At 32.5% G+C, this 21,687-nt stretch overlaps 2 protein-coding genes across 5 annotated transcripts; both read right to left on the bottom strand.

Moving 5' to 3' along the window:
- Positions 1 to 1,978: 1,978 nt before the first annotated feature.
- Positions 1,979 to 4,749, bottom strand: LOC110607631 (protein SHI RELATED SEQUENCE 1). Of its 3 annotated transcripts, none has more exons than XM_021746800.2 (2): positions 3,293 to 4,749; positions 1,979 to 2,823 (listed from the first exon to the last, which is right to left on the bottom strand). In XM_021746800.2, exons 1-2 carry the CDS (start codon positions 3,885 to 3,887, stop codon positions 2,447 to 2,449), a joined length of 972 nt encoding a protein of 323 aa, XP_021602492.1. In that variant the 5' UTR covers positions 3,888 to 4,749; the 3' UTR covers positions 1,979 to 2,446. The 3 variants fall into 3 exon arrangements, with proteins under 3 accessions (XP_021602492.1, XP_021602481.1, XP_021602487.1); XM_021746789.2 differs by having other exon boundaries at positions 1,979 to 2,850; positions 3,293 to 4,748; XM_021746795.2 differs by having other exon boundaries at positions 1,979 to 2,844; positions 3,293 to 4,748.
- An 8,869-nt stretch (positions 4,750 to 13,618) lies between these two features.
- Positions 13,619 to 20,964, bottom strand: LOC110609062. Of its 2 annotated transcripts, none has more exons than XM_021748379.1 (13): positions 20,783 to 20,964; positions 20,508 to 20,666; positions 20,146 to 20,397; positions 19,951 to 20,070; positions 19,177 to 19,257; positions 18,891 to 18,986; positions 18,031 to 18,126; positions 17,334 to 17,387; positions 17,037 to 17,240; positions 15,934 to 16,059; positions 15,461 to 15,526; positions 14,709 to 15,008; positions 13,619 to 14,255 (listed from the first exon to the last, which is right to left on the bottom strand). In XM_021748379.1, the coding sequence occupies exons 1-13, from the start codon at positions 20,843 to 20,845 to the stop codon at positions 13,779 to 13,781; spliced, it is 2,094 nt and encodes a 697-aa protein (XP_021604071.1). In that variant the 5' UTR covers positions 20,846 to 20,964; the 3' UTR covers positions 13,619 to 13,778. The 2 variants fall into 2 exon arrangements, with proteins under 2 accessions (XP_021604071.1, XP_043810023.1); XM_043954088.1 differs by having other exon boundaries at positions 14,709 to 14,981.
- Between the last annotated feature and the right edge of the window lie 723 nt (positions 20,965 to 21,687).

The raw sequence follows: 21,687 nt of genomic DNA, 5'->3' as shown, positions 1-21,687 counted from the left end.
ACACTGCACTCTGAATACTTCACACAGCATGAACATTTAAGATAACAAATAGGTGCTTCCAGAAATTTTCCATCGAGAGTATGTTCCACTGAAATTCAAGCTTAGATTACAAATTTACATATAATATTAGAAATTTCATTTCCACTTACAACACCTAGCCAAAATAACTTTGTAATTTATCTTAACTTTCCAAAGGAGGGTAACAAAAAATTTCAAGAGAGCTTATTCTTTTAGTGCTTGTCCTTAAAGAACTTCCCTTGTAGACCCAAAATTACAAAAACTGAACAAATATTTAGCAGATAATTCATAATCAACAGCTAATATCGAACGTATAACACCTCACTTTACATTTGGTATAAAATTGTCTTCCAAGGTTCTTGGAACCATTTCTATTTTATTACCCCAGTTCATCATAACTATTTTTATGCTGATGATTAACATTTAACATCACAAGCCCTTACCATGAGATTATGTGAAGATTTTAGTAAAGCAACTCCTTTCATTAAGAAAGCCTGTAGGATTACATGTGGAAAATGAACGTAGTACATGTATTTTAAATAAATAATTTATTCACTAAAAGTAACATGGCGGTTGCCTATCAAAAAAGGATCCAACTGTATCATTTCCTTATGTTCTTGAGGGAACCAGTTTACTAATTGTCTAGTCTACACAAAAACGAAGAGATCGTAGACTTCTGATTCTTAAATCAAAAGAAAATTTCCATCTAGGTTAGAGATAAAGCTTTTGGTTAATATTTGATCTTAGTTGATGCTGTAGACAAACACTGCAACGTGAAGTTAGATTTAATAGCAAAAGTACAGAACGGCTGCACATAGTCTCATTAGGTGTTGGCATTATTGAAAACAAAGTATTTTCGTCCAAAAACGATGTAGTAGAGGAAACAAGAAACCAATTTTCAGGAACAAATACCTTTTTTTGCTTATTGGGAAGAGAGAAATACTTTTAAGTGCAGAGGGCATATTATGTATGTAGTGATAAAAAGAAGAGGACATGATTTGGCTCAGAAGGTTTTGTACATTAAGGAAAGCTTCTCAATCTTTCAGTTTCTTTCACTTGATCCAAATCATTTGGAAATGATCCTATTTGTGTAAAATATGTAACAGTATGTGTATATATAAATATCTTGCTACAGGTGCATTAAACAATGGAAGCTGATAAGTAAAAATTTTAGGGATGGCAACGGATAGGGTATTTACGGGTACTCGATCCGACCGAACCCTAATAGGACAGGTTTGACCAAATTCTAATAGAATATGTTTGAGTAGTTATAATCAGATTTAGGACGGGTTCGGATTAAAAAAAAATACCCATTACAGGTTTGGATAAAGTTTAGATTTTATATATAGGTACCCACAATCGAACCGGTTTATATAAATAATTAATTTAATATAAAAAAATATATTTTATAATAATATTTATAATTTTTTTATATATATATTTTCATTTAAAAATTAAATTTAAATATTTTTTAGAAATATTAGATTTTTTAAATGAAAATTATTAATGAAAAACATTTTTTATATAAATTATTAATAAAAATATATAAAATTCAGATAATAATAATAATAATGAGGCTCGGAATAGGTTCGAATAGTTTAGATTAAAAATTAATTTTTCGGCGTATACCTTACCCATTTAGTTCCCATAATATATTTCCCATTTTATCTTCGAAGTCACATCTATGCATGTCTAATCTAATTAGAAACTCAGAGAGGAAAAAAAAAGTGATTAATATCACATGAAGATGTTATTATATATGTATGAATATTATATTCCCTTAGCTTTTGAACTTGAATGTTCTCATGCATGGCTGGACAAAGCCCATACCGCGTTAAGAAAAAATGATGTTGTCTTTGTAGTTTGTCCAACCATAGAAGAAACCATTTCAAACCGGCAAAGTTACGGGTAAACAGGGAAAAGGCAGCTTGCAAGTCCAAAGTCGCTAGTGCAATGCAAATTCAATCCCCCCAAGATGAAAATAATATAATAAATAATAACAAGAAACAGCCACATACTGCACTATATGCTACTTGCTGATGCTGAGCATCTTGTACTGACACAACTTTAGATTTCACTGAGAGATCTAAGAAAGGAAAATCTAGAGATCAATAAAAATAAAGAGAAAAAAGAGAGAAAAGAATTACTTAGGCATTTCAAATTTGCAATAAGGACAAGATGTTCCTGATAATTTGCTTTTAGGTCGATCTCTCTTTCTTTTTTTCCTTTTTTTTTTCTTTTCTTTACTCATTTGCTTTCTTTTCATTATTTTCTTCAGTTTAGGTAGTTATACTTCAATGAACTTGTCAAATGAACTTCTCTTCTACAGCATTTATCATCATCAATGTAAACTACTTGCCAATAGACAGTGAAAAAAGGTGGAAATATGGAAGAGACAGAAAGACAATGAAATGGGGTAGTTTCCATTTCATGATCTTGGGTTTGGGAAGAATGGCGTACCAGCAATGTAAGTGTTCAGTGGAGTTGGGTATAGAGAGGAAGGATCAATAAATGCTGCTGCTGCACTTGATGAGGCAGACGTTATGCCTCCACCACCACCGGTGGGAGAGATTACAGCGGAGGCAGTGGCAGCTGTGATTAAGTTGAGCTGTTGAACTCCACCACTAGCATCAGCGGAGGAGGTTTCAGTAGCAGGCATATAGGTGCTTTCAGGACCATGATCATAAAGAATACCCTTGAACAAATGGCCTCCAATGTTGACAGCCGTTTGATAGGCGTATTGATCATCATCTTTCTCCATGCCACTCACTCTTACGCAGCGAAATACAGCAGGAGAGCTAACTTCTGCAGGGAAATTTCCAAGTTCTAACCCTAAACCGTTAGAAGAAAGATCAGCTCAGATTAAACAAGCATTGAGAGAAGAAAAATAGGATTTTTATTAAATTATTTTATGTAATATGAAAGGCCAGACGAAAAGCATAAACACAGATATCCAAAAAAAACCACACTCGCACGCAAAGAGGAGAAAAAATTGTTTCTTCCCTGTCAATCCACTCGTCAGGAATACTAGAAAACAATATCAGGAAAAGTAAAAGGGAAGAAAAAGAAAAGAAAAGCTGATGTTTTTACTATGAAGGTCGATTTCGTTACACGCAATAGATATGGTCTCTAGATACTCTGTTGATGTGCCTCTACATTCTTATAGAGTCAATCACTGAACTTTGAGTTGTTGGAGAAGGAAAATATCTTTTTTAAAAAAAAAAAAAAAAAAAGAGGAAGAAATATATTAAGCAACTTTATGTTGTGTATATACCTGCATCTGAGGCGCTGTTGGGTAAGCGAATGCAGGCAAGTGAGGAAGAACATGGATTCTCACTTAGTCTTTTGGGATTCTCTCCGCGAAGTTGCTGTTGCTGCAAAGCATTGAGTTGCTGCTGCCTTTCTCGGCGTTTGGAAGCAGGAACCCATGTGCTTTTGACATGGGTTGGGCAGTCTAATCCTCGGCTCCTGCAACAAGTCCTACACCGCATGTGTATACAATCTTTCTTGGCTTGGTTGCCACAATCTTGGCAGCTCACGCCTACTCCACTGCTGGACCTCATCATCATGAAGGCTGATCTCGACGAAGACTCATCAGAGACGTTGATTGAGCTCCTGCTTGGGCCTACCCCTAACCCAGCAGCCGAAGAGTAAAGATGTTGCTGTGGATTTTGATGGCGTTGATAGAGAAATTCCTGTTGTTGCCATAGCTCAAAACCCTTGTAAGGAATATCTTCATTTTTGTACCAGTACCAGCTTTCTTGTGGGATTTCAGTTGGTGGGTGGTCATGTTGGTCGTCTTGGTTACTTCCTCTACCTCCTCCTCCTCCACCACCACTACCACCACCTAATGAGAACAGCCCAGCCATTGTTCCTCCTCTAAGCCTGACCCAAACCCCAATTTTGAGAGAAAATCCATATCAGAAGCTACCTCTCTGGTTTTTGGCTTGTGAAAAGAGCCCAGATATGAAATGGTTAGTCTCTTGAATTTTGGGTCTTGAGTGGGAGAGAATTTTTCTTACAATTTGTTTGTGCTTCGTATTTTGCGTCGTATACGTGTATTGCCTCCGTGATTGTCTCTCTCTCCTCACTTTATCTGGTCTGTAAACAGCCGCGTAGCTGGTGATTAGTTTTGTTCTTGTTCTTGTTGTTGAGTAGTTGTTGTTGGTGGCGGTGGAGTGGTGGTTTGGATGGTAATTTCGACAGCCTACGAATAGTAATTCGGCAACTTTTGGAGGATGGAGAGCTGAGGAGAGGAGCAGTGTTAATCGCGCCTTCAATTCCTCCTTTGTTTCCTTCGGTTTGGTTTCCTTTTACTTTTAGTTGACAGTGTTGGAATTGAGAAGACTCATTTAATTCCAAGACACAGAATTACAGCTGCCGCTGCTGCTTCTGCTGCTCTTCTCTCTCTGCAACGCCGCCATAGCCATTCTCTCTCCTCTGCTACTCCAATTTAATTCTCTCACACCATCTCCCTCTCTCTCTCTCTCTCTCTCTCTCTGATTCTTGCAGTGCTGAGCCTTTTAACTTCTCTGAGCAATGCCTCGTGTCTCTATAACAAAACTACTCTCTCTCTCTTCTTCTTCTTCTCTAAACTGTGTCCCTCTCTCCTCATTGGCCATGGACGTCATGATCTCATCTCTCTCTCAATGAGAACGATCTATCTCGTGCTAATCCAACGGTTGATTATGCTTACACGTGGCGCCACACCAGCTTTTGCTCTTCTTTTTCACCGGAAAACCCGCTGCTTTTTTTTCCTTGTGACCTTCCCTTTATATTTTCCCGTTTATTCTATTGTTTTTTCATGTGCACAATTTCCTTACAAATTTAAAAGAAAAGAATTTTGTTTTCATAATTATAATTAGTTTTTTCTTAACCTCATTTAATGACCTGAAAACGTCAAAATAATAATAACATTACTCGCAGGTGTAGCTGTAAAGCATAGTCTCGTCCATTATTTGATATCCATGTGTCTGCATTTAGGGTCACTTTTGTCATTGTGTGTTGCCATGCAAATTTATCCCACGCCAAATTCTTATATATTATATAATTGAGGCAAATAGATTTGGGCAGTGAAAAAGAGGCGTATTCTTATTGATTTTTAAAAATGTTTAAAAATAATAGTTATCACGCCTTGTATGGTCTTGTGCCTGTGCTGGGGGACACAGCGCCACCTCCTCGTACTTTTTAAATATTCTCTAATTTATTTTTTCTGCAAATATTCTTTAATTTAGTTCTATAACTAAGTGCAATAATTTTAAATTTTTTAATTAATTTGACAGACTATTTGTTTATTTGGAGACATTGTTTTTTTTAATTTATAAATTAATACATTGTATAACTGTTTAAAAAAATAAATTTTATATAAAAAATAATAATTTTAAAAGAGCAATTATTAAATAGTAAAATATTTATCAGATAAATAACAACTTTATTTAGGGACATTGTTAACAAATAATATATAATGGATTTGAAAAATTAATATTATAATGAGAGAAACGAAAAACAATAGCAAAAATTTTGTGAATACAATTTTGATAGCCGATGAAGAGTCGGTCTGTTTTCTTTGCTTGTGGATATATAATTCTAAAATATTTGAGGGTTTTTAAGTCTTAATCCTTTTGGAGAGGTTATTGCTTTTAAGATGTGGATATATATATAGAGAGAGAGAATGTTTTAATGACTTTGAGTTTCACTTTTCTTATGGTTGGGCATCAACAGTAAACTATAATAGACTGGAAATACTATAGGCCACGTTGGTGCGACCTTAGAAACTGGATGGTGCTTTTGAGTTTTGTGGTTTCTTTAGGCGTCACAGCTAGATTGTGGGTTATTTGATGGTTTAGGCAGTTTACATGTGGGGTTATAGGTGGTTTTTCTAGCGGTTGAGAGTTGTTGGATGGTTGGACGTGTTCCTTCTCTGGTCTGGCTGTTGTGGATGGTGCAGAGGCGGTGTTGATCGACCTTCCAATTTATTCTAGTGGATGGAGTTGTTGTGTCCTTGTTTGGGTAACCCTGTTCTTCATGCTTGATTATTTGCTCCTTATTAGGCTTGTAATTTTTCCCATTATTATTGGCATTTTAGTTGCAATCTCCTTTGCCTGATTTTTCCCCATACAAAACTCTTTTCACTCATTTTTATCTCTCACTTTTGAAAAGTTTATTTCTTGAAAATCATTTTAATAAGACTAAACAACTATTAACTAATTTCTTTTAATTTTATCTTTATAACTACTTTTACAATTTCCTAAAACATATATTATTATCATTTTTTTTTTTCATCTCATTTAACTATCCCAGTTTTTATTAATAGATCAATATAAAGAGAAATCATTGACATTAGAGTAATTATGTAATATAAAGGGTAATTTAGTCAAATAAATAATTATTTTGCTACGATTTTTTTTTATCACCAAGTAAAAATTTTAAATTACAAATAAAAGTGAATGGATGGAGTATGCATTACCAAAATAAATCTTAAAACTTAATGAAATAATATAAGTGGATGGTATATATTAGTAAAGATAATATAAAATTTATTATTTTTAATTGTATTAATTAATTTTTCTTAATTCAGTAAAAAATATGTAATTTTTTTAAATGATAAAGTATTTAAATTAATAAAATTTATTGTTTCAATATATATCAAAAAAGTAAATTTGATATTAAATAATTTTGATAGTGAACGATGTTTATTTTTCTAGTATTTTTATCTTTGATTGAGAATAAATTGATAAGTAAATTCAATTTAATTTATTTTTTAAATAGTTATATTATTTGAAATAAGAGAATTTAATTCCTTATAATTTAAGATATTTTCAACTTATTAGAAATTTTATATAGTTTTATAAAAATTTATTTGAATAAATCCTATCATATAAAGTATCAAACTTGAGGGAAAAGTGGAGGAATTTTTGAAAATTACAAAAATATAACCAATATTTTGTATGTTATTTTTGAAAATTTAAGGACACAATTATAATTTGTCATTAAAAAACTACTTTCCTTTGTAACATTTTCATTTTATTATACAGGGCTAAAATAAAATTACTTTTTTATCCAATCATAATGCCGTTTTGAGCATCGAGGATTCTTCGTTCTGATCCTAAGCCATTCAATCAAATTATAGAAACTAAAAAAACTCATATTCGATTGTACATGTAAATCCAATTATAATAGTTAATTAATTAGATTAATCTAAATTAAATGTTGCTGTCGGCTGTAGCCTACAGATAACTTGTTGTATGATAAGCTATCAGGTAGGGCCTACGCTCTCGTCCACTACCAAACCTTAGCCACTTTCTCAATCTTGTTAGTTAGTACTTAGTTGGGACCCACTATATTCTTCAGTTTCCTATTTTTATTGAAAATTTTTTACACTCAAGACAATAAATAAATATTAAATAAACTAAAATCACGATAATTTTTACATTTAATTATATCTCAGAAAGACAAGTATTATGATTTTCCTTTATGAAAATCTTACCTGTCATGATATAGATGGATGCTTCACATTTCATCCCATTAAGAAAATAAACTTAAAATATAATATTATTTACCATAATTAAAATGTTTTTTATTTATAAAATTTTTGATTCATTTAAGTCCGCTAATTTTTAGAAAAAAAAAAGCTACTATATTTATCTGGTAGCTTGCAAATAATGAACGGTTTTCTTTTGATATATAGATATATTTATTTATTTTTTTAATTTAATTATGATAGTATATTTGGAGAAAATAGTAAATATACCTGCTATTTGTATTTTTTAAAAAATTAAAATACTTTTAAATAAAAAAGATAATTAATTTCCGCCACACCATTAGAATAAAATATCAACAAATTTTCGTTTCTATCTAAAGACAACTAATTAGAGATTTGGAAGGGTCGTTGACCCCCTTTTAGAAATTTTCAATAATTTTATTTAGAAATTTTAATATTTTTATGATAAGAAATGTTAAACTATTTATGAACATGTATTAATTATTCACGAAAAAAATAAAAAAATAAATCAAAATATTAGAAATTATTTGAACTATTAAAAATACTGAAATATTATTCTTCAAAGTAAACATGTATTAATTATTTAAAAAACATAATTTTTTTATTTATTTCATTAATTGAAAAATTAATAAATGTCGAATTTTATTATGATTTTGGATTGTGATAATTCATTCTATTTAATTTCAAAAAATTAAAATGAAATATAGTTTTAATATTAATTCACATGAGTTTAAGACAACGTATATAAAAATATTATATGGCCACAAAAAACAAAAGTATATCATACTCATGCCAACTCACATCACAAATCAAACAGTAGGCTACGGTTCTGCTGCTTGCTGAATTTTAACTTATAATATTTTAAATTTTCAAAATTACTTATAATTATAATTTATATTATATTAAATTTAACTCATTTTAAAATTTAATTAAAAAAATATTTAAAATATTTATAAAAAAAATATATTTTTTACTTAAACTGATATAAAATTGAATATTATACGTTTAGATTACACTCCTTTACAGGTATTATTGTATTCATCCGTAAAATAAAACGTTTGCAACGAGCATCACAAGATCTGATCGTAATCCATATTTAAATTCAAAATATTATTATTTGAAAATTATTATTAAATTATTCTAAATTTCAAAAAGAATTATTTTCCATTGCAAGGATTTGAAATTTAAAAAAAAAAAAAAAATAGAGAGAGAAGTGAATGGTGCGTGTACGAGTCCCAATAATTGAGTATACTTATCTGTTACTTATGATCTCGAGCCCTGTGTTTGTTCCCATGGTCGACTCACCGCCACCTTTCTGCCTTACTTTATTTCAATTTCTCAATCCATTTTTTTTTCTACAGTGGGAATATTGATGCAAATTCTCTTTATTCATCTCTGCCAATCATAATTACTCATTAACAGTTACTGTTGGTTTCATTTGTTTATTTGAATTGAATTGAAATATGTATATATTTTTTTCATCAAAATTGAAATAGGGTTGTTTAATATTTTTATTTTATTAATTAAAAAACTAATAAATAATTAAATTATGGGAGCATATGATTGCTTTCCTAGAGAGCAGCTTTTAGAGGGAAACGATATTTCATGTAAAAAATATATATAAAACAGGCAGAGATATAAAAAAAAACTATAGAACAAAACCCATAAATGAGAAAGCCACAGATCCCAAAGCTAACGAACTATTTGGGTAGCAATAAGCTGCAGCAATTTCACGCTTTTATCAAACTTCCATTTTGGGCAAACCCACATATACAGCTTATATACAGGTATCCCATCTCAGTTGGTGAATACTGAAGAAAAAAAAAACTCTCTTGGGGATGACAGAAGGTGTTGGTGGTGACAAAAAATATTCTTGATTTGTTTGCATTGTGGCATTGGGAGTAGCCGAGTACGAGTCGAAAGAGAAAAAGGGGGATTTGGGATTGTGAAGTGTGATCTGAATTGAAGAGGCCTGAGGCTGAGAGAGCCTTAAAGTCGCTATCAAAACATTAAATGGGCAGCTGATGGAAACAAGGAAGCATGTGATATGGATATGGAAATGGAAGGCAAGTGAAAAAGCAAAAAGCTTTGGGTTTTGGCCATTGCCGATTCCAACTAAATATAAACAGTAGCTTAATAATTTTGAACCAGAAACGAAGGAGATCCAAAGAGCCATTACAACATTCTTTCAACAAGTAATAGGAGGACTTGGGGGACTCCAACTCCAAGAGAGAGTACCTCTCGCATGCATTCTTGTCTTTTTCTTGGCCCACCATTTCTCGTTTTATATTGAATTTTTTCCCCTAGGGTAGGACCCTTTCTATTTAGGGTTTTGGTCCCATTCATTCTCTATTTTTTTTTTATTTTTTTTATCACTTTCTCAATAAAACTTCATTCACAAACATTTCTCGTATTCAATTATCAAGAAAGGGATGGAAAAAAGGGCAACAGGTTTGATCATTGAAATTGTTTCTGTATGAAATTAGTAAGTTCAATGGTGAAAATATGTGTTTTTTTTAATGAATTATAGAAATAACAGAGCAAGAAATGAGTTCCTTATCTCCATCATCATCTTGTAAGAGAATCGGAAAAATGGAGGAGTTTCTGTTCTATAATTATAAACAAAATTAAAGAGACTGAGAATTTATCAAAAGAAAAAAAAAAGTCAAATTTGCTAATAAATATGAAAAATATAAAATCTGAAAATGACCTTTAATAAATAAATAAATAAAGAGAAAAAGAACGAAAATGACACAAGTAAAGTCCAGTTAAGATCTAATTGGAAATGAGTGACAGATTCCACGATTTGAATTGGGACTCAAACGACAAGACTGGAATATTACACTCTATGATCACTTCCCACAAACCATGCCAAAAGTTTAGCTACTTATTCAACGAATTCTTAAACTAATAATTTTCTATACTTTATGACATCACATTTTTACATTTATAAAACTAATATCTATTTAAAAATTTCAACATTAAATATTAAAAATTCAGCAAAAACTAATTTTTTTTTTTCAAACTTAAATGTGAGTTTGAAAAATGCAATGAGATGAAGGATTATATCTATAGTGACAAGTTTTCACATGAAAGTGTAAAGTTTGCTTTTAAGAAGTGGCTTCTCACTTTCTCTGCTGCCCCTACGTGCTACCACTTTGACATGGAGCTAAGCTAGCAAAGGGGAAGTGTTTTAGGACCACCATTTTTTAACCTAATTTTTCTCAAAAGAAAAAAAAAAAACTTTTAGGCCTAATTTTACTTAATGGGTTATGGTAGTCTACTCAATGCTAATGTCAATTTGCATTTAATTTCGTTGATCATTTAAAATATTATATATCTTTGAGGAAACAAAACAGAAGTCTCTAAGAAGGTAATTCAGTTAAGTTAAATATTTGCTAAATATATTAACGATATATTTACTTATCAATGAAAATATTTTAATATTATTTTTAAAATAAAAAAAATAATTATATTATAAAAAGTGAATAGTAATTTATCCTCGTTATTATCACCCTTTTCACTTGTCTAATTAATTGCTACCTCTCAACTCAATCACCAGTCTTTTCCATACTATAATTTCTCAACCTTTATTATTAAATAAATTTAATTTTAATTCTTCTAAGAAAGTAATTTTAACTAAATAACTCATTTTAAGGGTTCAAAAAACAGAGGAATATTTTTCTAATTTAATTTTAATTAAAATTACAAGAACTGAGATCTAATAAAACTAAACAGAAATTACAGATTATTTTAGCTACAACGTTCTGATTATGCAAATTAAATGCGATTATATTATATGTTGTGATATTATTTTTTTAAACAAATACATTAATTACTGATTTTCTTATCTATTCACCACAAATTCAATGCTTGCCCACTTGTTTCCATATATAATTTAGGAAATTTAATAATCAACTAATAAAATATAAAATTAGACGCGGTTTGTTTTCAAAAATAATTTATATATATAAAAAAATTATATTTTAATATTCGGATTGTAGTGTAAAGAATAAAGAATATTATAGAAAAATTGATAATATTAATAAAAATTTCAAAATTCAAAAAATCATTTTTAGTTAATCACTTTTATATAAAATTCCTCCAAAATAAAAAGATAAAAAAAATATTTTTTTGAAAATAAATGTTTTCCAGCCTCAATCATCTACTCCTTTTGATCTCTTTCAATGATTTCAATTTTTTTATAAAAAAAAAGGAGTATAATCAAAGTTGAGTAAATTTTAATATGCTCTGCTGTTTGAACTTTTAAATTTGTAAAAATAAAATTATATTTACTCTATATATATATATGTATCTGATTGTGAAGAGCTTAGTGCTTCTTGCCGGAAATTGAGAATAACAATCATGTCTACCTCTAATTACCTTAAAGTTAATAAAGTATCATGAAAAGCGACGGACTTAAATTTCATTACTAACAAAAATCCTTTTCTAATGTTCTAAATCTCAATTAAAAGTCATAATTTTGAAGATTGCCTCAATTAGAGAAGCACAACATAAATACCATCCAATTTTTATTTATACAATCTTTCTCGCAGTGGATGGTGAAACTGATGCACCGCCCAAAATGCTAGCATGTTCACATCCTGCTCTTTTTTTTTTTTTTTCTTATATTATATAAAATGCTGAAACAATGCCACCATCAATGTGTCTTCTCATAGCGGAGGGATCAATTATTTATAATGTTCACTAATACTCCATTCTCCATTGTCTATTTTCAATTCACATTTGGAGGACTAAAACTTCACATGAATTGCCGCCAAACTATAAACATATATCCCTCTCTAACCTTTTTGAGGGACAATTTCATCCCTTCTTTATTTATTTATTTTTTTTCTAGAACATTCAGTGTTATTGTTCTTTTCTGCCTTTCTAGAGTAGACAGCCAGATCTTTCTCCCTAATCCAATGTTGGTCTATTCTCTCCATAACCGAATTCAGTGTATAGTTGCATTCCTTTCTTTCTTTTTTTAAATGTTTTGTGGTAGCTGAAGTTTTCATACGATGGTTTTCTACAGCTGCCAACTCTTTGTTGTGGGGTTGATTTCTGCGTTTACTCGTTTAAGTTTTCTGTAAGTTAGCATCCTCTTGATCAAGTCTTCCATTTTTTTTTTGGCAAAATGAGATTGGTGGTAGCTCACGGAGCTGGATCTCCAAAAGTCACCGAAGAGCACATCTCCGCTCACTCTTGCTAACTCCTTTTGATATGGGGCGAGTTTCCTTTAAAGAGTTGATTCTACCATTTTTTCTGCGGACTTCAGTGGGCATTTTAACTCCAACCCTTGGCTGTTTACAGTGAGAGAGTTTTTATCGCCGTGATTGCCACCAATTGTGGTAGCTCGAGCTTCCACAGTTTGGGTACAACATTTCTCTTGCTTTCAAGCAGATCTAAACCATATTTCTGATTTTTAAGGATTTTTTTTTTTTTTTTATGGGCTTATTTTCATCTTATAGCCTAAAGACCCCTTGATGTAGAAACCGCTTCTCGAGGCTTGACCTCCTTTTTCGTGCTCTTGTCAATTAGGGCTTGTAATGTTTGTGGTGTTTAGTGAAATCAATATTATCTAATAAGAAAAAAAAGGACACATTTCTTTCGAATGCAATTAACGGGAAATGGTTCTGTCCGAATTTTGATTGCCTCGGATCACGATAACCCCTTTTGTTTATCTTATATTTTTGGATTCCGCCAAGGATGGTCCTGCCTATCCTTTCAGCTGACAGCCTACGACTCGTTAACAAGAAGTCATTTAGCTTAACAACACATCTTTTTTTGCATAAAAACAAGACGACGGTCCTTTTGAAGACATGGGTGTGTGAGACGCAAATATCCTTCGATAAAATATGAAATTAAAACTTGAGACAGTAAAACGATGAGAGCTCTAACCATGCTTCTCGTATTCCAGACTTTGCGCATTTTGAGAAAGGATCATGCCAAACAGGTGCTCATAAGGCTTCCAATTATGTCTCAAATTCTAATAAGATCTCTCCAAAGGCAACGTCAGAGGCCAACAGAATTTGTATAAGTTTAAATCTAAAAAATCCTAAAAACCATATGAAGCTCAACCCAGAGACTTTCACAATGTTAGTTCCAAAATTTACCATACTATAAAATCCTCTCTGATCTATACATGGTCTAGTAATTTTTTACTCCGATGATCTGAAGTCAACCTCTTCATGCCGCGACTTCCTTCGATGCCGGTTATCATTAATTTCAGAAAAACAGCGAGTATGAATTGCAGTTCTCACCGAGGACCAGATGAAGATCGCGGTTTTCCCTTCATGGAGTTCAAGTGTTGAGTTACAAAGATGACTCCCATCACAATCAGAAGGCAACCAACCAGTGTGCTGAAGAAGAGGGCACCCGGTGTCCTTGTCTGTACAAAGCCATAGACCCCATTGGATGTCACAACAATAAGGTCAGTAAGCCCATCATTTGAGAAGTCTTCACATATCAAGGCATGAGTGGGTGGCGCAGGAAGGTCAATTGATGTTTGGATGCTTCCTCCAGGAGATATCACTACTGCCTCTTGATCTCCTGCTGCAAGAACCATCTGCTGATTGTCATGCAATCGCAAAGAAAATGCCTTAAGCGTGGGGACCACCATGCCACCCTCCATCATCCCTGAAGGAGAAGGAAGATTTGACCATGTAGCGTCTGTCAATAGTTGCCACTGCCAGATAGCATCATGGCCATGTAAGCCAGGAGAGTATGAAGTGACCTGAAAGATGTGGTACCTCAATGAGTCGCTGCAAAGATTAACAGCTACATACAGACAAGGTTGAATCCAACTAACTGCCAATAGGGGCGTCAAATCTCACCCAGTTCAGTCTTTTGCTCTAATTACTGAGGCAGACATGAGAAAATTAGACCAACATTGATCCAATTGGATACCCCATATTAGGAGACAAATTTCCCTTCATGGGAATGACCAGTTTGAAGATCATATTGTTTCTCCAATGATGTAAAAAGAGGAAATTACTGGTTAGCATACGAGCATGCTCTCACTAGAAACAAATTGTTGCAAGAGCCACCCCCAGCACACTAAGTTTCTATGAGCATCACTCCCAACCTAACTAATACTTCCAAACTATAATAACAAACAAATAAAATAATTTTCTTATCAGATTGTAATTTAGCTATAATAAGAAACTAGGCACGGAGTACAGCATACCTCACCGCGATTTGTCAAGAAGACAACATCACCATGACTCCCCTTGCGATGCTTGTGACCGTCAGCTCTTGGGATGAGAATAGGTGTTGCTACCTCTAATGAAGATACATCAGATGTACGACCAAAATTTCTGGAGAACTCTCCATGTTGGAACAAGTTAAATGGGGAATGATGACATATAGATGCATTGAAGAGTTGCTCTCGTACTGGTACACCAGAAGTTGCAACCGCCCAACAAGGTCGCAGCACTTCCATTGATCCACTAACAACAGTCTGCTCAGCTCCATTTCCCCCAACAGCCTGAAGAGAATGATTAGGATTCTATTCCAGTTTAACACCCATTTATAATGTCCCACTAATTAATAACACTATACCCAACACAAATTTACCCGAGGATCAGATTTATCTGCAATAGCCAATTCAGTGTAACAAAACATTTACATGAACATAAAATGTTTAAAAATTAGAAGTGCACAAAAAAGTGAAACTTAAAACAGAAATTACCATGCTTATCAATCGAGGAAAACGAGCTCATGCACTTTGCTCATTCAAGTAAAGTTAGCAATGGACATATCTAAACACATCAACAACCAGCAACATCGACACATGGCAGACGGGCATTATTGCAACATTTCAACCAAAAAAAAGCTAAGATATGGATGCAACAAACATTAAATCAACACCTAGTATAAAGTTCTTGTTACTAGAAATAAGATAAGCATAAAAAAGGAGAGTTGCAAGACCAAACACACCTGGACATGGTCCAGGACACCATCCCCGTTAATGTCAGCATGAAGGCCACCTTCTTGGAGATGAAGCTGATGAAATTAATAATTTTCATTAAACTTGTTAGAAACTATATAACAAATGAAAAGTACATGCATAGCTATAACAATATTCATGAATACAACCCATCCAAATTTCATGTGTGCAAATATGTATCAGCGAGATAAACCCACTTAGAAATAAACATAGATTGAATATACAAAATGAAAAAGAGGCTTCATTCTTCCTGCAACTGAAAAATCTAATTATGGAAGTTAAGGTTGGCAGCTTGAAAAAGAACCACTAAGCAGTTGTACATTTGCCAATTAAACTTTCATAATATAATATACTCTACCTGAAACTTGAAAAAGAACCACTTAACAGCTGCACATTTCCCAATGAAAATTTCCTTTGATATAAAATACTCTACCTGAAACTATGTCATGAGTTCAACATTTACCTTACAAACGGTGCGACCAGATGGCAAGTGAACAGCTTCTATCCCTTCTTTTTGATGAGCAACAACAACATTCGGAACCCACCAAAGCTGAGTGTAGTTTGTTATGGTTGGAATATAAGGTAATGGCTGCATCCACGAAGTGTAATGGACTTGAGAAGAGGATGATGTTTATAAGGTAAACTACCCAGATGAAAAATTTGGTGATGGATACTCTCATGCATGCAAGTTATAAGATCACAAATGCAACAGAAGAAAATAGTACTCATTAGTACAATCCATAAGGGTCTACTCAACTTTTTTACTTTCCTAATGTTTCCTAGTAGGTAATTGATCTAATTGATCGAACAGGTATACATCTCACCAGTTTTATATTATAGGCAATATTCAGCATCCTGCTGTAATATTGGATGCTTAACAATATTCTAGTAAGAAGAGATAAAACAGATGAAGCTCCTCAATTCACAAACTTCAGCCACAAAAACCCAATTCCGCAATGGAAGAGTTAGATCCAGACTTAATATTTAAAAAATTCCACTTGCAATAATGCAACTAATTCAGAAGGATACAAGTAATCTGTCCAAAGAATTTACGACCGGACAGTAGAAAATTTGTAATAGAATACATTTCAAGAAAGTTCAAGTTGATATCCTGTTCACAAATATTTAGAAAAGAAGTCAAAGGTAGTTGAATGTGCAAAGGATTGTCTTATTATGTAAATAATTAAATAAAAAAATATAGAAGTTGGAATGTGCAAAGGGCATAAAGGCATACAATTCTACTTGATTGACATATGATGGAGAAATTGATTAAGTATAGAAGAACCTAGAAACAATAACTCTTCTATGACATCCTCCCTCTTTTGTAAGGTGTTATGGCACCACCATAGAACTTCCATAATATCCCAACTTCATAATATCCACAAACATGAAAATTTTTTTAATTTAGAGTAGGTTATCACTCGTACCTACGTAATTTGCTTTTAAAAGGGGTCAGTTTGCTGCTAGATGCAAAACAAGAATGAAATTGAAGTAAAAAATAAGGAATTCTCAGTTTGGCAAAGATTAGCAGTCACATACAACCATTGAATCAGCAACAGGCCTCACCTTCTTAGACTTTGCTGACCCAGCATAATCCGCTGCTTTTCCAATGATATTAGAAATTCTTTTTGTTGAGTCCTTCCCAGGAGGATGATTTTCCTCAGGCTTGTGAAAAGGATAGTTTGAAGTCTTTCCAGGAACCTTTTTCAAAGCTTTCCTTTTGTGACGCCTGAAATGCGATAACTTCAACCGGGTATCTTCCCTCCTATCCTGATACAAACATAAATATAATATGTGATTTGAGACCCTCCTAAAGAACATCATAAACAAACTATGCAAACAAAAAACATCTAATGAGCTCACCCAGTGATGTGGCATAACTCCAAGAATTGATTCTCGAAATTCCCTGCATTCATACTAAGACACAAGATATTCCTCAGCACGCCAATAGAAAGGGAGTAAAAATTATTTTGGAAATTAAGAAAAGTGAAAGGGAAGAAAATGGGATTTTTCTTTTAAAAAAACATTATTTTTTGGGTTTGTCTTGGTTTGAGGCTTCAAAATTTGTTAACAGAAGCATATTCAGGCTGATTTCAACTTGAAACAATAATGAAAAGTGAAAGGAAAAAAAGGATTTCTTTCAAAGAACATTATTTTGGTTGTGACTTGGTTTGAGGCTTCAGAATTTATTAACAGAAGCATGTTCAGGCCGATTTCAACTTGAAACAATAATGAAAAGTGAAAGGATTAAAGGAAAGAAAATGGGACTTCTCTTTATTTGGGCTTGTCTCGGTATGAGGCTTAAAAATTTGTTAAGAGAAGCATATTCAGGCTGATGTCAACTTGAAACAATAAGTCTGAAAAGCTTAAACTAATGCAATGTCAAAAACTTAACAAGCACAACTGTTCTAATTACTCATTAATTACTTCCCCTGGGAAGGATTATAAGAACAAAAATTAACTCAATGTGCTAGTGTCAAACATCGAATCATGGTTCATATAAGAATTCAGTGATTACAATTCAGAGCAATAAGTTATTCAGAATGGCTCCAGGGCATACCTCTCCAGGATGACGGCTATTCAGAGCATGAACGTCAAGCTTGTAGTTATGTTGGGGAATTAGTTGGGACGCATCTGAAGATTGTGGTTCTATATTCTAAACAAAAAAATGATGACATCATTAATTGAAAAGGGATAATGTACATTATACAAAAGAACCATAGCATAAATACCAATAAGATGTTGTATAAATGATAGTTTGCTAATTAAAATATAAAATTACTATTCAAATTGGTTGTAACTTTACATTTGCCATTTTATCATTACAAAGGAATGGCATAAATAACAAATATATATTTTTTACAAAAAAGGAAGAGAAATTTGATTGGCAGTACAATAAAAATTAAAAGTGCACTGCTCTTCCACTCTAGAAATCATTGCTACAGGAGAACAGAAAAACCCATATCAATGCTCATAGTCATAGGCATTTTCAAGTTTTGTCTTGAGCATTGTAATATAATGCACCATAATTTCTTTTTAAATTATAGTTGACAAAAAAATCCATTTTTCAAAAGTTTGTTGTCAAATAAATTCTCAATGCTTTTAAATCGGAAAGTCCCTGTGCTCAATACACAAAGGAATTAATGCACAAATCTTGAAAAATTTTAAATGTGTTTTCATTCTTAAATTAGAGTTACACATGGGAAGCACATGCATCTTAAAGAAAATTGGATTCTCAATGTGACAAAATCATAGTGCAAAACTTAAATTTAGTTAATTACCAAGGCATGAACTGCACATCTTCCAAAGAGAAGAAAACAAGGACTTAAGAGTCATCATGGCAGTTCGCTATGACAAAAAGACGCAAACTATGATACTAGAAATAACTAAGAAGACATCAATAATTGATAAATAGGTAACCTCATTCTTTCTACTCCATCGAAGCGCACCAGTTCGACCAGCAAATGCATAAAATGCAAAATGGCGCAAATTCATGGACCCAGAGTTCTCTGAAGCCTACAAAGGAAATAAGTCATCAAATATCATCACCCTTGGAATGTTGGCAAACCTTATATCCAAGTCTAATAATTATAGTAATAGTATGGTTGACAAATAATTAGTCTACTCACAAAATTGAGTAAATCCCATATACATAATAACCAATGAATAGAAAGAAAACGAGTATTTAATGTATGTCCATGCATACCTCCTTCTCACTAGCACTTCTTCTATGTTGCTCGGCATTTCTCTCGGCAATCCCAATTTCTTCAAAAGGATCCAAGTACATCTGGATATATGGTAATTAAAGATGCCACATGAGAACATTGAACATATAATATTATTTAGTTCAAACAAGGATCCATATAGCCGATCCCAACCACTTAGATCAAGGCTTAGTTTTTGTTGTTGCATTAATTCAAACAATAGTATAGCATCTCTGTGAAACTATGCAACGCTAGCTAGTTAACAAGTTTATAGGAAGTGTCTCCAACTTATATCTGGACAAATTATAAAGGTAAAGAATTATGATCTGAAAGCAAAGCTTGCATGAATGCATAGAAAATTGAAAATTGAAGCAGCAAGAATCACTGAAGAAAGTAAGCACAAACTCAGAGAAAATGGAAAAAAATGATAAAGCGACTCCAACAGTGGAACATATTTCAGACTTGTACAAGGGAACACAAGATTACATCAGAATTCCAGATCCAATTTCTTTATTATTTAAGGTTCTAACCTGTAAAAAAAGATATCAGTTTCGGTATACAACGGATAGCCCCAGTTGAAGTAATAAAAGTGAGCAGGCTACAAATGCCCATGTCTAAACTCTGAGTTTAATGCTTGAAGAACTACCCCTTGCCTCCCATCCAAAAAAGTTTGTTTTTAAAAAAAAAAAAAACTACCTACCTAACCAACCCCTGTAAACAAAGTCGCAATAAGGAAAAACACAAACAAAAAACTGTTGCCTAAAATTACAACATACATGTGGCTGCATTTCCATCCTTCCACCAACAATAACCAATCCTGTATCCCCATGCTTCACAGTATAATTACTTATCGAGATTGCTATCTCCCTGTGGTGAGCATTATGTGGAAAATCTTCCTGTGAAAAAAAAAAAAAGCAAAGTATTTGTAAACTAGAAAGTACGAATAACAAAAGCACAACAAAGTTGCAAACCTGCAGGTTCGTTTCCCATAGCTTTTTTAGGTTGTGATCAAAGCACATAACTGACCACCCGGAAGTAACCACCACCAACACCTGCTTCAGTGGTTGGCCCTGCTTGTAAGTTTTGTCAATAACACCAGAAGCCATAGCTACTGCCCTCCTACCAGATGCAACACGAATTTTGTCAGGCAATAGGGAGACCTCCGCAAGCACTCTGGCTTCACTGAACCCCTCGTCCACCCGCCTAGAATGGGGCTCCAATACCTAATACAAAATCACATCACACAATCAAATCTACCAAAATCCACAAATCCTCCACTGCCAAGGTCAGGGAAAATTAGAGAGCAGAGTCTTCAATACGGGAGCATAAGAACCTGAATTTTCGCATCATGAGTAGCGACAAGTACTTCCTTCTTGCCGTCACCGTTTAGATCGGCGACAACAGGCGGTGGAAGACGATCAGCTTCGTATTTAATAGGGTATTCATCGGAAAGATGAAACCATGCCTCTCTAAACGAGAAATCACCCTCATGCTACAAAACAATTATTAATTACAAAGATCACCATAAAAATCAACTGGAATGTACAAAAACCAAAAAAGATTAGAAAAGCAGCAGAAAGGAAAAGAAGTTTAGGGTTTTGCGATTACCTGAAGTGAGAAGAATATAGCGAAAGCAGAGAGCATCAGAATGGCCAAATCTCGCTTCCTCATGTTGCTTTCAGATCACCTTCCCAGCATTCAATATTTTCCAATAGCTCGCAATACCACTAGCTATTGCTCTCTCTCCCGCAACCTTATATTTCACTTGGGTCATTACAACGCTGTTACTCAACCCTGTACGATTCACCTCATGCCTTTAATCTATTTATTTTATTATTACTCTAATTACTCATTTAGTTTTTACTCTATTTATTCATATAATTTTTAGTTATAAATAATTTAATTTCATAATCATTATTTACTCGTATTATATAAATTAAATTATTTTACATGTTAAAAATTAAAAATGTATTATGCTATTTTGGTATTGTAGATATTATTTTATTTATATTTTAAAAATTAATTAAATCAATAAGATAAATTTTTTTAAAAAGGTTTTTTAATTTTTTTATAAAATGATTAAAAAGAAAACTATACATTCTAATTCAAATAAACTAATAAACTAATAAATTAAATTTAATAATTTTTTGAGAATTATATAATTTAATTCTATAAATATTTTTTAAATATATTTTCACTGTATTATTTTATTAGAAATGAAACAATTTATATCTTTAAAATATTTTTCAATTTATTAAATTTTATTAATTGATATATATTATTTTATAAGAGAGAACATCTGCAAATTAAGATAAATAAATAAAATGGAACAAAAGGAGTATCCATTACTATTAACTTTGACTTCAGATATATTTATAAGACCATCAAGAAAAAAATACACCCAGAGCAATGAATGGAGTACTTGTAGGTATATGATTGGACCAAATTTTAATAGAATGAATTGAAATAATTATAATTGAATTAGATTGATAGTTATAATCGAATTAGAATAA

Source organism: Manihot esculenta, chromosome 2 (genome assembly GCF_001659605.2).
Source record: "Manihot esculenta cultivar AM560-2 chromosome 2, M.esculenta_v8, whole genome shotgun sequence".
Classification (NCBI taxonomy): Eukaryota; Viridiplantae; Streptophyta; class Magnoliopsida; order Malpighiales; family Euphorbiaceae; genus Manihot; species Manihot esculenta.
This window is presented reverse-complemented; position numbering and strand designations above follow the sequence as displayed.

Coding starts and splice junctions, on each gene's coding strand:
- LOC110609062 (XM_021748379.1), bottom strand. CDS start 20,845: ATGAGGAAGCGAGATTTGGCCATTCTGATGCTCTCTGCTTTCGCTATA. Junction 20,071..20,145: donor TATGGGAAACGAACCTGCAG/GTTTGCAACTTT, acceptor TTTTTTTCACAG/GAAGATTTTCCACATAATGC. Junction 15,527..15,933: donor CTGGTCGCACCGTTTGTAAG/GTAAATGTTGAA, acceptor TAATTTCATCAG/CTTCATCTCCAAGAAGGTGG.
- LOC110607631 (XM_021746789.2), bottom strand. CDS start 3,887: ATGGCTGGGCTGTTCTCATTAGGTGGTGGTAGTGGTGGTGGAGGAGGA. Junction 2,851..3,292: donor CAACAGCGCCTCAGATGCAG/GTATATACACAA, acceptor CTAACGGTTTAG/GGTTAGAACTTGGAAATTTC.